The sequence below is a fragment of the Empidonax traillii genome, unplaced genomic scaffold (genome assembly GCF_003031625.1).
Source record: "Empidonax traillii isolate 1590-97213 ecotype Southwest subspecies unplaced genomic scaffold, ASM303162v1 scaffold418:size511083, whole genome shotgun sequence".
NCBI classification, from domain to species: domain Eukaryota; kingdom Metazoa; phylum Chordata; class Aves; order Passeriformes; family Tyrannidae; genus Empidonax; species Empidonax traillii.
Window position 1 is genome coordinate 415,051 of NW_020955611.1, and position 17,606 is coordinate 432,656.

Consider the following 17,606-nt stretch of genomic DNA (forward strand, 5'->3'; position numbering starts at 1 on the left):
TTGTTGGCACTTCCCACTCTCATGAAAGAGAAACTTATGTCTACTTCAACTTCCAAACCCTGCCCTCACCCCGTTTTCACTTTCATGTAGGTGCTGTTGTAGCTTTCTAGTTCTGTCTCGGTACTGCTCAGTGTAGGTGCATAAAACTGGGATTGTCGGTACATCTACAAACACAGCTTCTAATACCTTGAAAATTAGTGTCTCCCATAACCCCAAGCACTTGTACTTCTCCTGCAGTGGACTAGTTGGCCCAGCTCCTTCCTGAGCAGTGACAGCTGCCAGGTAAAGAAAGGAAGACAGTAATTTCAAGGCAGAGATCATCCTCCCAAAGGTTACCTCATTTTAAAAAAAATGTTATTATGTAATTAATTTTCTCTTTAACAGGTGTATTAATATCACAGTCACATAAAATTCAAATATGGTGGGGCTCAAACTAAGAAAGACGTTGAAAGGACAAATGCAGTTAGTGTAGGCGACAAACAGAACTTAAAATATATGATGTGCCATTTGCATGTGTCATCAAGCTTTCTCCCTCCTTAAATTAACAAGAAATGTTCCTCACTCCTGTGCAGTACAGTTAACTAATACATCTCTGCAAAACTGACACTAACAGATAGAATCTTTGGGACCCTTTTGGGAACATACTGTGCCATTTTCCATTAAATGCACTACTCAAACTGAAAATCCAAAGACCAGCAAGACATATGTCAAAATTTGTTGTCATTAAACATATCTGAACAGCAAAGCCTGCAATTGCTATGTGACTTTATTGGCTAGCTCTAAAGCAAGGTAGAAATCTCTGCTGTTCCTGGATTTCTGGATAAAATTTAGTTAAGGTTTGCTTCCTGGGACTCCTTTCTCAAAAGATTCTACCCCAAATTCTTTATCTCGAAACCACTCCATTGTTATCCTAGAGAAACATAAAAGAAATTTTAAAACCATGGCATATCCTTTGCTATTATGATTGCTATGTCTTAAAATGATATTCTGTCTTCTCAAAGTTGACCTGCCAGTCTGTAGCAATCTCCAATCCAGTGACCATATTCTGTTTTTTTTTTCTTATATTTTCCTTTTCTCACTCTGCATGATGGGTGTAGCAAGAATGTCAGCCACAACACCTTTTTGCAGAAGTCTGAACCAGGACCTTCCAGGTACTCCCTGTAAACCAGCTCAAAGTTTATTTGGACCATCTGCTTCAGTGAGATGACAGGACATTCACCTGTGAAAGGCTACTAAGTGCTCTTTTCATCTTCTCCTCTGCAGAACATCCTGCTACATGACACTTTCTCTTAAATGTGCTTCTGCCTCCGGATTGCCCCTTGCTTTGAGGAAGCCCAGTATTCCCGTTTCTCTGAGAGGCACATATCCAACTCCAAGGATCCACTGGCTGCCATATAGCCCTCTCAGACCACCATATCCTTTTTCCTCTTATAGACCTGGATTTCTTGGCTCTTCTTTTTTCCCAAAGAGGTCTCCATGCTATTTCTGCAGGTAGCAGCAGAGGAACTGAGAGCACCATCAGAGGGGTCCAGTGTTCCCTGAGAGCTAACCAAGGACTACAGTTTGGGACATGCTGCTGTTCAGGATGTTAGACAATGCACAGCTCTGAGCAAAAGCATTGTTACCCTCAGTCAGAGCATTTCAAAAAGCTGCATTCATGCGTTAAGACCACACAATATAAACACCACTACTCTCCTAGCAGCAATCCTGCTTTCTTCAAAATGTTTTCATTCAGTTCCTTCTTACACACAATTGGGGTTAATGAGAAAAGTCAGGAACCAACATCCTTTGTAACACTGGACTGGTTGTTAACTTCAAGCTATGAGCCAGCAGCATACAAACACAGAAGTCTTCTGATTAAAAAGCAACTGCAAACCCTCTAACTTGCTGCCCACCTCACCGACAGAAATACACAGGACACTCCAAACCGCATGCCAGGTTAAAAATGAAGCCAGTGCTTTTGAGTCTTACCTTTGTTCATCCATGTGCGAGCAGTATAGTGACGCTCGTCGTGTGAGAATGTACTGATTCCATGTAATTGCTGAAGCATTGCCCGTCTGGAAATGTAACCTACTGCCATAAAGTCGCATGCATTGCAAAAGGACAAGAACAATTGAGCCAACCGTCATCATGACATTTATAGGAAAGCAGCCCTGAGCAGTTACTGCCCTAGCTCGTTCCTTGCCTGACAGAGCGTCCTGCTGCAGTGCACTGCTGTCTAGGAGCAGGTTCAGTTTAGGGTCTGGGAGTTTTCTGAGAATTTAAAAGATAACTTGAGTAAGTTATTCCATGTGTTTCAACTGTCACTGTACAGAACAGAGATTGCAGAGATTTTTTTTTTAAACTTGTTTAACTTCTATTTGCTTAGCAGAGATAAAGCCAGAATTTCCTTACTTTCCCATAGAATAAAAGGAAAGAAAGAAAAAAAATGTATGCTGTGTTCAAGGGAATGTTCTGACTTGTGTATTCTCAGCTGCAAAGCAAAAGCTTTATTAGGGTAACACATCCTCACCTATCATATCTTCTAGTAAATTGTCATTGTGATTTTTCTAAAACAGTGGAGTTAGCACTTATACAGAAGCATAAAGTATTTTTTTTTTCCCATGAATTTAGGAATCATGAAAATAGAAGTATCACTTGTTATGCAGAATGAAAAACCCCCAACCTCACAATGACAAAGATCAACATTTTCATTGCAAATGTTTACATTCATTACTGGAGTTTTGTAACTGACTGTCAGTTTCTTGGATGCTATTTATAGATCCTTTCCTCGTTTTAACATAATGACTAATTGATCTGCTTATGAAACATATACAAAAAATGATCTTTTTTGACACGGAAATCAATATATTCTGGAAACAAAGTTAAATGGTTTATATTGTCCTCACTTGGATAATTCTAAAAGTTTTAATCCCAGATACCAGACTTAATGGAAGCCAATGGAACTATTTAAAACATTTGCCAGTTTAAGATCATCATCTTAAAATTTCAAGAGAAATCTGTCACTTTCAAAATTAGGAAAACATGCAAAGCTCTGAATACCAGTGGCAATACACACTTAAAGGAATTATACTTCAAACATGAATCCGCACACAGTAACATCACAGAGACACAGAGACCAAATCATATTACTGGTGGCAATGCTTCAGCAACACAGAGGAGAAAGGGGCAGGAATTAATGCTGTAGGGTTTTCGCACGTTTGCTTGGCTATGAAAACAGCTTCCAACACCTTTTAATAGCTCCACTCTAAAGCTGCATTCCACAAAAAACATTTCACTAGAAAGCAGCAGAAGTTGTCTTAAGCACAAACAAGGCAATAAGGGTCTGGAATTTTACTGTGAGTGATTTCCTAACAGATCAACTCAAATAAGTTTCCCTAAAAATATGTTGAACAGCCTGTGAAAAATACTGCTTGCAGAGCATTCCAACCAGGGTAGCTGTGTCTGTGCTGACACAGAACTCACAGCTCTGGGATGCTCAATCAACCCTGCCCGGAGAAAGTTCTGAAAGGTATTTCCCCGAAATTGCTACAGTTACAGCAGTGTAACCTGAATGGCTTCATGGAATCACACTGATACAAAACTGATGGAAATGATGGCAAATAAAGGCCTGAAAGTGAAAACAGATTCAAGTCACCAGACTTGGATCTTTATTTGATATTTCCAGAATATGGTAAAGTTCAGGCTTAGGTTTTAGTTCAGCGTGTTTTAAAAACAGAATGTAACTGTTAGGGCAGAACTATTCTTCATACTGAAAAGGAAGTAGAGATAAGCATTTTTATAGAAATATAAAAATGTGAAAGAACTTTACAGAAAGTACTCTATAAAGTTTCCATATTTAATTGTATGAATCACTTCCCTTGACTTATACAAGCAACCTGTCTTCACATGAAGATCACTAAGAGTTCAGTTTGGATATAGATTATAAGCTTGAACATATGTTTTTTAATCAAAGACATCACAATTCTCTAGAACTTAAATCCCAGCCTAAACTGTCCATTCTGCTGAAGTGTCTTTCAAAACACTGATGGTTCGGGAAAGAATAACTTGTTGAATAACTTTCCTATCATCTGGAAGTACCCAAGAATAAAGCAGAGACAAAAGACATCATAGAGGATGATGAAGTTATGGCACTGTAACATCACTGCCTCCACACCTTTCTCATCTGGACCATCCTTGGTCCTGGGGACCTCTGCCTCAGCCCCAAGTTAGGGGCCATTAGGATTAGGGTTCACAGATCCACAAAGCCTACACCTGCAGGGGCACTGGGGGCAGAAGAGGCATGCCAAGGGAAGTGCTATGCATGTAGCAACACAGTTTATGTTGTTCTGGAGTGACAGCTAACAAGGAAAAAATGCTAAAGCTGACCATGCAATCCAAAACACACCCTCAAATTCAAACATGCCTAGAGTACAGTGTAAAATTAGCTTAATCTGGAATCAAATCATCATTTAAATTAAAACAGACTAGCTATTCAGTGACTGGCAGAACAACAAAAGTTTCAATGAGTTAGTTGTTTCAAAAACAAGGAAAACTGGCAGATTCTTGTAAGAATTCAAGTTGATCCTAACATCCTCGTAGAAATGTACTCCAAGGAAAAACCAAACATGAACTGTATATCTAGCTGAACAGAGTTGGAATTCATGCATCAGCAGCTCACATGCATCCATGCAAGGCTTTTCTCAATTTCTTCCCAGGTCTCTTATAGCCACTAGACATAATCCTTCACAATGCATCTAACTTTATCAACAACTTCCTCCCACTGTTTTTCCAGGGACATAGGGCATTGCAAGCCCTGCTGTGATCAGATTTAGGCAGACACACACTTAAAATCCATTTAAACCAGTGGTTAGATCTGATAAAGATTATGATTCAAGCTAAATGACAACAGTGCCACTGGTTTTTTGCAGCCCAGTGGCCATAGCACTCAGCAGAAAATGGGAGGCTGTAGGCACAAATCACCCTAGGAGGACTGACTCCATCCATCCATCCATCCATCCATCCATCCATCCATCCATCCATGCCTCTTGCATCTGTGGCCACAAGGTATTAAGAGGAACAGCATTCTTCATGTCTCCCCTAGAAGTTGAGCCTCTGATGGCAATGATGCTCAGCTGAGTGGCTGAGGTTTCTAGACCTTCCGGTCCTATTTTTTATTTGCTGTGGAGCTAATATAAAATATGAATGCATTCTAGGAAACTCGAACACCATGGGTAGGATCTAGAAACTAGGCTCTCTCTTGCCACAACAACCTACTTTCTAGGCACGTTGTTTAGCAGACTTCCTGGGAAAGTGGCATGTCCCATCTATTTTATTGGGACATGCACTCTCAGGAGCAATCTCACACTTCATCCCAAAGAAATGGATTGAAATAGGTGGACTGAATGACTCCCACGATCAGTTGCCATTATTTTTGATGCATCCATATCACAGGAAAAACAGGCTTTGACCCTTGCTCACTTTTATAATCTCTCTACATCTCCTTTCTAAGAGGAAGCAGAAAAGAGAAGGTTTTTATTTTACCTACAGCAGTAAACAAGCACACACACGCTCATTCAGAAAGCTTTGAGTTTGCAGTGCCCAGGAAACCAGAAGTGCTGTGATTTTGTTAAATACAGGAAAAAAATAATTTCAGCTTCCTAATAGCTTTTTTTTTTTTTTTTTTTAATAAAGCTTTCTGGAGTAAGAAACACACTTTCTAGATATAGACCAAGTCTTCTATGCATCATTTTTATCTGATTCTCTGCACAGACAAGAAATATGATGACAAACTGAACAGTTAGTGGAGACTGTGGCTTACCGTAGTGTTTCTAAGTTATTTCCTATTATACTAGTCTTACCAGTTACAGTGATGTAAAGTACCTTCAAATGCTATCAAAATTGAAATGCTTTACAAGCAGAACCTACATCATAATCCCCTCCCTGAGAAATAAACGAAAAAAAATCAAGACAAGTGCTTTTCCATCTGCTATAAAAGCCGAGCTGTGAAAAGTCATGGCACTTCAGGGCCTTGTGAAGTGTGGTCCCATGACTGCTGTAACACACCCAGTGGATCACGCAAGTGTCAGTTTGGCTGGCTGCTTGGGCAAGGAAGTTTACCAGAAATTATCCACTCCGCAATATGGAGAGTATTGGCAAAGGGAACGTGGCAGAGAATATGAGCTGTTCTGAAAACCTGCCAGGGAAGCAATAACCTCCTCAGAGAATACATTTCTGCAGTTAACTACCCATGTGATCAAAATGAATCCCCAACTGCCTTCCTTAAGTTGAGCTTTCGCCTTAGTTATTTATGTCCTGTTCTTTTCTCAGCAGACATGGATAGCTGATTATTCCCTTCCTCTCTCTAGTACCCTGCCATGCATTTGAATCATCTTGTGCCTTTTCTTCAATACTTTTCTAGATCAAGAAACCAGGCTGTTTCTCTGTTTCCTTGGAGGCCTAGGGCTTTGAAAACTGTCCCAGTCATCTTCTTGGCCATCATTACTTACCTCGTGTCCACATGTGGGCTTCAGACCCAACAGACTCAAGAAAAAAAAAAGCCAATGTTAAATACAGAAACCTCCCTCTTCTACCCCCACCTTGCCACATGGGAAGGAAACCTCAGGTCACATTCACTCATCCAGTGCAAAAAAATCCAATGTGCTGTGAATACAGCACTGCTGGAGACAGCTTAACAGCACAGCTACAACTGACAAGGGAAAAACTGATATAAACTTTATATAAGTTACACAGGAAATACTGCAGTGCACAGCATGAAATAGGTGAGTCTGGTTCCTCAGGTTCCTCTTGTTCCTTTTTCTAAGATAACCACTCAGTATCATGTTTCAGGACCCCAACTACAGCACACTGGACTTACAAGAGCAAGTGTCACACACATTTTTGTACTGATATAGGTACAGATCAATCCAAAGGCTTTGGAAAACTTGTTACAGAGACCGAAGTAACAGCCTGACATACATACACAGAAAATTATTGTAAAATTTGCTAAATATAAAACCAAACGAAAAGCCTCAAAAAACTCGGCACTAAAACCTAAAGAAAACCCACCAGGGAAAAAAAATCTGAAAGCCTCTGTCAGGCTACCTATAGGGCTTTTTTTAAAATGTTGATTCTCACAAATACTTTTGAATAATAAAAGAAGTTTAAGGTATATATATATATTTACCAAATACTATGCGTTTCCTAAAACAAAATCATATAAGTGAAAAAACAACTTATCCATCAAGCAGTTTTAGTCATTCTATATATATGCAGCAGTAAAAGAAAAACTTCAAGTATAAAAGTATACTGCATCTGTTAAAATGGAAATGGTATTATACTTGCCATGGATTTTTTGATAAGGCTATTAAAGATAAGAACTAAATACGCTTGAGTGGTTCGTTTTGCCAGCTCACAGCCACATTTCAATTCAAGTGCTCTGTATCAAATTTTAACTACATATAACCAAAAGTTAATCCAAAAGCTGAGGTACATGCTGAAACTGAATTATTTTAAAGAAAAGCTAAAGCAAATTCAAAGACTGTTCTTATCATTCCTAGAAAATTACAATGCACAGCCAAACCTTGTTAGGATTCCTTGTTCAGAGGCAAGTCTGTAGCACAAGACCTAAATGGCCTTTCTGGTACAAGGTGATTAAGCTGGACTAGTTAAAAACTACATAAGGGGGAAGAAAAATAATAATAAAAAAGAAAGAGCTATCTATCACTGCTGCTGGGAGAAAATAAATTTCCAAGCACAACATTTCAAAGGAAAAACTCTATCCTGTCTTTACTTTCTGTCCAAGATTTGGATATGGGTATGCAGAATGCTCAGATTTCTGTATGAATGCAGGCAAGGAGAAAATGGCAGAGTCAGCCAGCACAAGCTCTCAAAGGCAAGGGCAGAGAGAAACCATTTGGAGAATGCAAACTACTGTTTGTTTGAAAGAAAGCGATAACCAAGAAGCACCAAATCTGAAAGACTTCTCAGTGTTGGTTATAACACACAAAGCAAGGAGAATGGTGTGCCAGAACGTGCATCTGTGCACACATCCATATACCCACCAGCTATACAAGTGTAACCCCACCATGTTCCCTCCCACTGCAATTTTATTTTTATTCTTTTATGTCACCATTTTCTTTAATTCAGTGTTTTCTTTAATCTAAAATTACAATTAAAAATTCAACTGAAATATTTTGTTTTCCTATAAAGAAGAGGAGCAGATGTTTGAGGTCTATTCATCTACACTGAGATTCTTGATCAGGCTGGCATCCCTGCTGTTCTACATGGAAAGAGGGCTTGAACACATTTGAAGAATATATGATATTAGCTCTTAACCTGAGATGGACTATTTTGGATCTGTGCCACAGGGCAGAAGGCAAACCAGTTGGGGCATGCATTTCCCCAAACAAAAGTTTAATTCCTATTTCAGTGTTTCTGTGAGGACACCTGCAGACAAAATTGGGTGCCAGTCAGAGCCCAGAGCTCGAACAGACCAAGACATGAGCAAGTGCAAATGGCTACAGCCTGGAAGGAAATCCACTAAGCTTGGAGATAAAACACATTCCCATTCCATAGAATGTCATTATGGGTCAGAATCTCGTTAAGGATTTTCTTGGGTAAGAATAATTCGCATTCATGTGCATTTTTTACTTCTGTTGATATTTAAAAGCACAGTGTTGTGCTTGATAATAAAAAATGTAGTTTATACCCTGTGCAAAGAAGCCTTATCAAAGAAATACAATCACAAACTCCTGAAATCTCAAAAACTTATGGTCAAAAAGGACTTAAAGAAGTTTATAATTTAGAAGCTCAACAATGGAATTTCCTATATTTGTGGGTTTGTTTACAATGCCAAAAAATTCTTAAATATTGTAAGAAAGAAACATCTTAGTCAAAAGTATGTGAAAACAAGAATGGTAAATATTTAGAATCATAAATCATGGAAAAGTTCAGGCTGGAAGGAATTATTAGAGGTCATCTAGTCCAACCCACCTGTGATAAACAGGGACAACTTCCATTAGATCAGGTTGCTCAGGGCCTTGTCCAATCTGACTTTAAATGTTTCCAGAGATGGGGAATCCACCATCCCTGTGGGCAACCTGTTCAAGTGTTTCACCACCCTCACTGTAAAAAATCTCTTCCTTTTATCTAATAATATGCACTTAAGAACCTGCAGGGTTCTAATTTCTTGCTATAATTAGACATATAATATTGAGCAACTACAGAATTTATTACTACAGCCATCAGAGTACTGCATTGATGAAACCAGAAGATACTACAGGACAATATGTAACATTTTAAACAGCATAAATGAGGATGATGAGGATACTGGGAAACACACAGGTTTAAGCAGTAACAGTAATGATGCACACCTAGACACCACTATTCTGCTACTGTTACTTGGCTTTTGAATTATTCTTCTATCAGTATGGAGGAAATATCAGCACTTTATGAACCTGAGCAGTTTGCAATATTTCAACCAGCAGAAAGCAAGACAACCCTCTTCCATTTTCTTCCTATGATTCATCATTGCAAAGACATTCTTCAAAAATGCTTTTCTATATCAGGAATCCTTTTGCACAAGTAAAGTGGTGAAAGTCAGCAAAATCTTGACAATCAGCTAACAGGAATGAATGCAAAATAATTTATTATGTGAAAGTTGCTTGAAAATACACTTGATGAAAATGCTGGAAATACAATTCCTATTGTACCAGAAGATCAAATTTAAATAAGTAGATTTTGAAATCCAATGCGAGAGGAGAAGATTAATTTATTATTCTAATAGATATTTTGTGATTACTCACCAAAATATATTATCTTTTAAATCAAATCAAATAGAAGAGATCATAAAGAACAGGAACTGAAAGTATTATTATAAAAAATATCCAAGTATTATCAGTGCCTTAGAGACAGGCTTAAAAAAGGTAAGAACAATTTACCCCCACACAAAGGCGCCTTTTTTTTTTTTTTTTTTTTTTTTATGTATGAAAAGTCCTTAACACTACTGAGATAGCAAACTCTAATCAAAATTCTACTTGGGTAGAATAATAAAATCTTACCAAATTCTAACCTGAAATATTACTTTTCCAGTGAGGACATAAAATATGTATCTTCATTCACCACATGAGAATACATAGAAAAAAGAGGAAATAATTTCTTGGTAATACATCTATTGTTTGTGGCAGCATATGCTCCTAAGTAGCCAATAAATTCTTAGCAGAGAGAGGATTTTTTCATTTTATTTTGGAACCACTAGACCAGAAGGTTTTGATCATAACCAGTTTTACGTTTGAGAGAGAATTTTTATTCTGAGTATATTATTTCTCAAACCCTTTAACTTCTTTTCTTCCTTCTCCCTCACCAAGACTGAGAATCTTACAAGGACCATACTACCTTCAATCAAATTACTTAGTATAAAAACCTTCAGAAATACACTGAACTACTTGACTAAACAGTGTGCCTAGAAATTGAAGATACATGAAGAACAGTGGAATGTCAGTCATACCAGACAGATCAGTAGTTGAGCTAGAATACCACAGGCATCTCAGAAAATGTTTAGACAAGCTGGTCAGATGGATTTGCTTTAATGAGAGAATACAGATAATCAGAACATTATTTTAGTCAATAGACCTGCTGAAAGGTGACTGTACACAAACTCACCTGCCTGCCACTGACTCAACTTACTCTGGGAGGATGGGAGACAAAAAGAAAAGAAGCATAAAAGAAATAGGTAGTAGTGTGGCCTCAGTATGTACAAGTATTGCAGCAGTATCTGCATACAAGAATTTCAGAAGAGTTTTGCATTACATAGGATGAAGAAAAACACACAGCAACAGAAACTACTGTGGCAGTGATATATTTTCCACCAGGAGCTATTATATGACAATGGTACTTACCATATTTGTGTGGCACATAAAGAGAGCTAGATGAAAGGGTTATGTTATGTTCGTAATCAGTAATTAATGTAGAGGAAAGAATTTGCTATTTTGTTATCATAAAACAAACAAATCAAAGTTTCTAGCAATTTGCTACTAGTAGCAAAGGTATTTTGCAACAATTTGCTTTTAAAAATACGAAACTAGACACTGAGTGATAGAATTCCCCTTGCTCTGTCTCCATTAACAATCATGAAAAATAGGGAGTACTGGTTGCAGTTGTAAGGAACTGTGATGCAGACACCTCTGCAAGTGGGCAGGCTAGGATACAAAAGCTCCTCACAGGACAGAGTGTTCGGGTCAAGGTGTCCTTGATTGCCTATCACATATTATTACAGGTGGTTCAGTCTATTCTACACCGCAGACAACAGCCACAGGAGAGTATTATCTTAGGTACTTAGGAAGTTATTCTGCAACTTGATTAAAAATGAACCCTGGATTTTTGAAAGAGCTAATTGTTAAAATTAATTATTTTATTCTAACAATATTAACTTATCATTTATGTTGCTTAAATACTATTATTTTTTTACTTATTACCAAAATTGAACACAACCAGCACTCCAGGCCTCCACCATTTATTTTTATGCTATGCTTTTTCAGTTTTTGATAGACTGAAGCTTTTCTGCACAGATGAGGCATTGTTCTATTGCAAGAATGTGGGGGAGCTGGAAACATGGGAAATGGGGGTCAAGGCCAACAACTGCAGAGTGGGAACACTATCAAGATTGAAGAAGAACATGTCAGCTGAATCCTTCTACTTAAATGATCAGTGGTGCAATAGCTGGCACTGCTGCAATTAAAATAAGCCTATTTTAAATTTTAAGCACAAAGCATTGCCAGAGTGATCCACTCTCTAAATTTCATCAAGACTCAGCACTCAGGCAGATCAAGACTTGAAGATTGGTTTTTCAAGGATGAAAGGAAGAAATGCATTCTAAATCAAAAAAAAAAAAAAAAAAAGGGTTATAATTTTACCATAAACAATGGCCAGGGATTGTGGAATTTTATAAAGTCTTCAGTACCAATAAATAATTAGTATGTGCAAAGCCTGAACTCACATTCTAAAAATATCTTACTCATTTTCAGACTCGGTAAGTAAAGACAATGAGAGTTTAGAAAGTTAGTACCATCAGCCGTCACAGTAACTGTACACAAGCCGCCACAAAGAATCGCTTTTCCAGAACAAAGCCCCCAGTCCATACAGGCTCGGGGAGCTGCAGGAGCTCGGGGAGGTTCAGCACACTACATCCCTAGGCAGCACAGAGCTCAGGAGCAGCCTTGTTAGTAACAACACTAACACACAGGGGTGGTTCTAATTCCAAGCACTCGGATGAAGACAGCAGTTCAGGGCAGTGACTAGGACAAGGATCACGCTAAACTTATTTGCTTTCACAGCCTGTGAGAAATTCATGAATACCTAGCAAAACATTCATTGCCACCCACCTTCTGTGGTGACTGGGAGAGAAATCTCCATGCAGGCTGCAGACTGGGCTTTTCTGAAGGGGGGCCTCCCGGGCCCTCGGCGGTTTGCTCTTGAGACATCCGCACTGGAAAGTCGTTTTCCTGAGCTGCAGCTCTGGGATGTTGGACTTGTACAGTGACCATTCACGTGATCTGGAAAGCGAATGTAACAAGTGCTAGGTAAAGTGTCAGCTCCCAAAATCCAGAATGGAGGAGAGATGTATATTTTCATATTTAAGAATGGGTTAAATCAAATCTCCTGAAAATAGCTACTTCTTTGTTTTAGCAACCCATCACGTATATGTCAAAAATAACTCACCATATCTTTAAGGTGTAGTTTGAAAAAAACCAAGGGGCATAGAACTGGTATGTTCTTAGAGCTGCAGATCCCACAGCATTTGCTGACCGATGCACGCAGGGAATTTAACAAGGCACTGCTGGTAATGCCGCCAGCCCTGGTGTTGTGTCTCCTAACAGATACCAATTGAATTTTAACATTTTCTTTCCTTTTTTCTCTCATAAAGAACTGCAAGTATAATTTACTACAGGATAGAATTCAGAACTAGACGTCTTCCCTCCTTGACCCAAAGCTGCATGAAAGAGGCATCTAAACTGCCACTATTTGGGATAATTATAAAACTAGCCATAATTTTGCTAAGTATTTCATTCTTTTTACACCATATAGATTTATTTTACTGCTAAGGAAACTGACTGCTGAACAATTGATTTGTCTGCTACAGATCTAAAGATATGAGGCCAAGTCCTTGGACCCCTGCTAGAGGACGCGGTCAATCAGCACAGCATATGCTGCTGTTTAATGGGATGAGAAACATAACATGGCTGCTTCAAACCCTGCCTATATTCCTCTGTTCTTGTCACTGCCAACGGGTCTTTAAACCACAACATCCACTGATAAGGGCTTAGATCAGAGTTCAGATTTGGACTGGACTATAAAACATTCACACAATATTTTAGTTTGTCTCCTGCTGGGTAAGGCAACATGATAAGAATTATTGAAAACAATTTTCCCTTCAGCATGTGAAAGGATACACACTCAGGTATAACTGAATTAACTTTGGTCAGCAGGTTAATTTAAGTAAACAGGAGATAATAAGCAAAACAAAAATTCAGATTCATGCAAAACCACTTAGCATTTTATTCAAAACTGTAAAAGCTCAATACTATAGGTAGGTAAGGTCAAGCTTGGAGTGTCTGCCTTAATTTTAAATGTCAGATTATTTATATCTGAGAATTAGATTACTCTTTAAGATTTTGTATATAAATTTCATATTCAGTCAACTGTCTTTGATTTGTATTGTATCCAAGGAAAAGATGAATGTTACTGTACCAAGATAAATTTATTTCTTGGTTACCATGCCATGATAGCTCCACTGCACATTACAAAAAGCTACTTCTATATTCAGACTCTGTATTCCGAATCTATAATGAATACAGCATATATTGTGCTATTACATGTAGTCTTTGAATGTGCAAGTCATGTCCCTTCCCCGTGAAAGCAGTTCAGTCTTAATGAACAAAGTCGGAAAAAACTGTTCAGTATTACAGATTAGAAAGCAATTTAGTATCAGTACTGCATAATGAAATTGCTCTGTAGGAGACACAACTTCCACGATTTTATCATGTTTCCTCAATCCATGTCCATTAACTGAGCTAATAGCAGATATAAAACTGATGTGGGTGCCTCGTTCAATTTTTAGTTAGGAAATTTTCCAAAATATGCTGGAACTATTCATATGAATCAGTAGAAAGTCCTTTGAGATCGGGGGCTTTGTTCAAGGGCACAGGCTGACTGTTCAACCTCAGCAACAGACACATCCTCATCCAGCTGCTTCCTTTCTTCAAAATTCAATTTGTGTGAAGGTGTTTCAGCATGATATCTAATTATCTCCAGGGGGATCCTAGGAAGTGGTGAGGAACATAACAGAGTGAAAAAAAAATCATATTCTATAGAAACATCAACAACATTTATGAGTCCTTTTCCCTGAACATTGCACAGAATGGCCACAATACAGCTAAACTCCCATTCACTATGCCACATTTTAGAAGAAATGTTTCTATGTTTCCCTTAGCTTCCCTTGCTTGTCTCAGCGGCCTTCAAAAGCCCACATTAAACAGAAACAATCACTAGGATCTGGGCACCTAAATCCCTTTAGCTGGTTTGACAATGCCTTTCTGAAGCCAGATCCTGGGTAGGAAAACCCCCCAGGTTTCATCCTAGAAGGTGTACGGATATCCCTTCAAGTACTGCAGTTCGTGAAATGTTAGCAAGCACTACAACAATGAGCAGAAAAGGGATTTTAGTGATCAGCTACAAACTTTTCTATATTTTGACACTGTTTTTTTTCCTCTGATTAGATATGATCGTTTTTTAAATGTGTGCAACAAGAAGCAATGCAGGTCTTTGAGCCTTGGTAAAAACAAAAAGACATTGTACAAAGAGTAAGATAATTATGGGAATCACGACTGCAACATTTTTGTAGAGAAACAGATAAGAATCCAGTAGATAAAGACCATTCAAATCTATGAGAAAATTCTCCGTGTATATTTAAATATTAATTTCTCACATTTTTTATGCTATAGGCCCAGTGATACAAAACATTTCTAAAGAAAGGTTATGTACTACTTAAGAAAGGGTTTCTTACTGCATTGTCCGAAAAATGATGACGTCCACAAGAAAACTGATAAGAAAAAAAAGGTATTCGTTTCCTGCAGAGTTCTAAGGGAGACTGAGAATGTTCAAGCTCTCAGCCTTTGTCAGAATGACTGGAATGATTAACTAGCCCTCTGAGACCTGAGTCACCTGATTCTCCTTTGCCATGACAGATGTCTTCCAACCGCCCCAAAGAACACACACAGGAGGCTAGTAAATAAATGTGTTTTTTTCCAGCTTTGTTTGATTTGTAAGGAAGAACAACACTTTAACTTTTGTCCTTGCTAGATAACTGATTTTGTCACATGGTCACTGGGGCTTTTCTCAGTTCAAAATTATTAACTGATATAGAGGATTAGTTGATGTTGGAGACATTAATATTATTAAGATTAGTAATACTAATTATTAATATTGGGCAGCAGTGCATGGATTGCTCTGTGCTGGTGACACAGTAGTGCAACAGCTCCCAGCTCTCTCTTGTTTTGGAAGAGGCAAAGAATAGTTGTTGAGGAAGAAAACACTGCACAAAATGCTCCTTCTCTTTTCTAACACGGCATTTCTCATCACCTCCTATCCTTTTCCATGGGTGCTGCTGTCCATGATCAAGGTCATGGTCATGGGAATTTGGTCAAGGGAATTTGCATTACACTCTCCAGTCCTCCTACATTCCTTCAGCAAGTACCACACTAATGTATTGTATTTGGGCATCTGAGCTCAGTGGACGTTATCCTTGAAGCAGTCTCCAGATAAGAGCCATCCCACCCTGCCAGGGGAGCAGTATGTGGGCAATGAATGACATTGCTAGGGCTCAGTTTGTAGCTATTCTGATTACTAATTTAAAAATGTAAGGCTCATGCAAGCCATTGGAAGTAATCATAGCAGATTACCCCTTCAGTCCTTTTTATACTGATTTAACTCTATTGGTTTAATAAAGCAGCTGGTGACACACTGTATATAAGATGCAATAAAATATATAAAAGAGAAAATTATTAAATAAAATGTTCAAATGTTCTCCATGTGCTGTTTCTACAGCGCAGGTCCTGGTTGTCTGTCTTTGTCTGGGCCCAAGGCCTTACCCATACAAATTAAAAATGCTTTAGCTATCCCTGTTACCAAACAGTAGCACCATTCAGTGCGGCATGCACCTCACAAACTGCTCAACAAAGGGAGGAGAACTGTGCTGTGCTGGATGTAAGGTGAGAATGTCACACAAAATACCAGTGAGATGCTGAATAGCCTCAAATTAATCTAAATGTTTTTGAGGTGTGTTGCACAGGGAGATTATATATACTTGCTGATTTTAGTTTACACGTAGTAACGTGTATGTTACACAACCTGCTTGATTACAGACGTACAACTATTCTAAACTAGTTGCTGACCTCTGCAAAAAAGGAAAGGAACCAACAATTTACCAGTGAAAAGATGAACACATGTTAAAGTCAAATGTATTGAAAATGTCAGAAAGAAAGAAAGGAAGAAGAAACGCTCATTTGCAGTTACTGCCTAGTAATTTTTTACACTAGACATGAGAAATCAGAAAAAAATAGGAGCAACCAATTCTTCCAATTTTAACAAAGGGATAAATTCACACAGATAAAACAGGTGAAAATCAATTCTTACTAATGATCTGAGAGGGGCTGAGAACAAAGTAACTTAAATATGAGTGACTAGAAGCATTATAATATCATCTGAAGTTGTAAGGAAGCAATCAATAAAAGAGCAGACAAGAGGACCAGAGAGAGATGCTTTAATATAGGGTTGAAAGAACCTGAAAAATAACTCCCAGAGAATCTTCTCTGGGATTGTTGAAGAATACAGTCTCTACCGATAAAGGGAGGAAATGTCCACCTGTTTCCACTGGGGGATATTTTTCGTATTACCAATAAATTAGATTTTGAGTAACAATTATGGGGGTGACTAACCTTGATTTTTACACAGCAAAGAGATGCACATTTGAATTGAGAAAAAAAAAGAAATCTCAAAACTGTACAACTGTCCCCAAGAACAGCCTCAGGCTTCCATGTAAAATAACAAAAACTTATGTAATAGTGGTGATATTCATTAGTGAGAATATAGATTGGCACCATAAAATTTTAACACATTTTTAAAATTCTTACAAGAAAATCCCTTACAAAGTCAGGATCACCACTTCCTATTGGTGCAGTTCCGTCAGCCAGGCAGGAGAGAAGGTGTAAGCCCAAGCAGAAGAGGTTAATACAGATGCACCGCCAGCAAAAGTGTATATTTGTCATTAAGTCTTCATCAGTTTGAAGAGGAAAAGAGAATTTCCCTAACGACATGCTACTTGTAAATTTAGGTCCACACCAAGACTGTAGTATGCTGTCATTGTAACATACTGCCTACTGCTCGTGCAATACAATGGTATCCTTATTATGGTAATGAACTCCTATCATGCGCTTGATTCTAAAAATCACCATTTTTTTGAAAGCAGTCTGAACAGAAGTATTTTCAGGAGAAATAAAATACTGTAAAGTGGTTGAAAATGTTAGGTTTGTCACTGACAGATCCTCTTTTAAAACCTGCAAAATTTTTGACTG

General features: G+C 38.2%; 1 protein-coding gene across 6 annotated transcripts in view; it reads right to left on the reverse strand.

The window, feature by feature from the left end:
* The window catches only part of LOC114062561 (syntaxin-binding protein 5-like), a 91,990-nt gene that overhangs the window by 8,191 nt on the left and 66,193 nt on the right, over positions 1–17,606 (reverse strand). For 3 of the 6 annotated variants that reach the window (XM_027894135.1, XM_027894133.1, XM_027894131.1), the window contains 2 exons: positions 12,360–12,530; positions 1,972–2,073 (listed from right to left, as the gene is read on the reverse strand). In XM_027894135.1, the coding sequence (XP_027749936.1) occupies positions 1,972–2,073; positions 12,360–12,530 (273 nt within the window). The remainder of the gene's footprint in view (positions 1–1,971; positions 2,074–12,359; positions 12,531–17,606) is intronic. The other 3 variants (XM_027894137.1, XM_027894136.1, XM_027894132.1) reach the window with 2 other exon arrangements.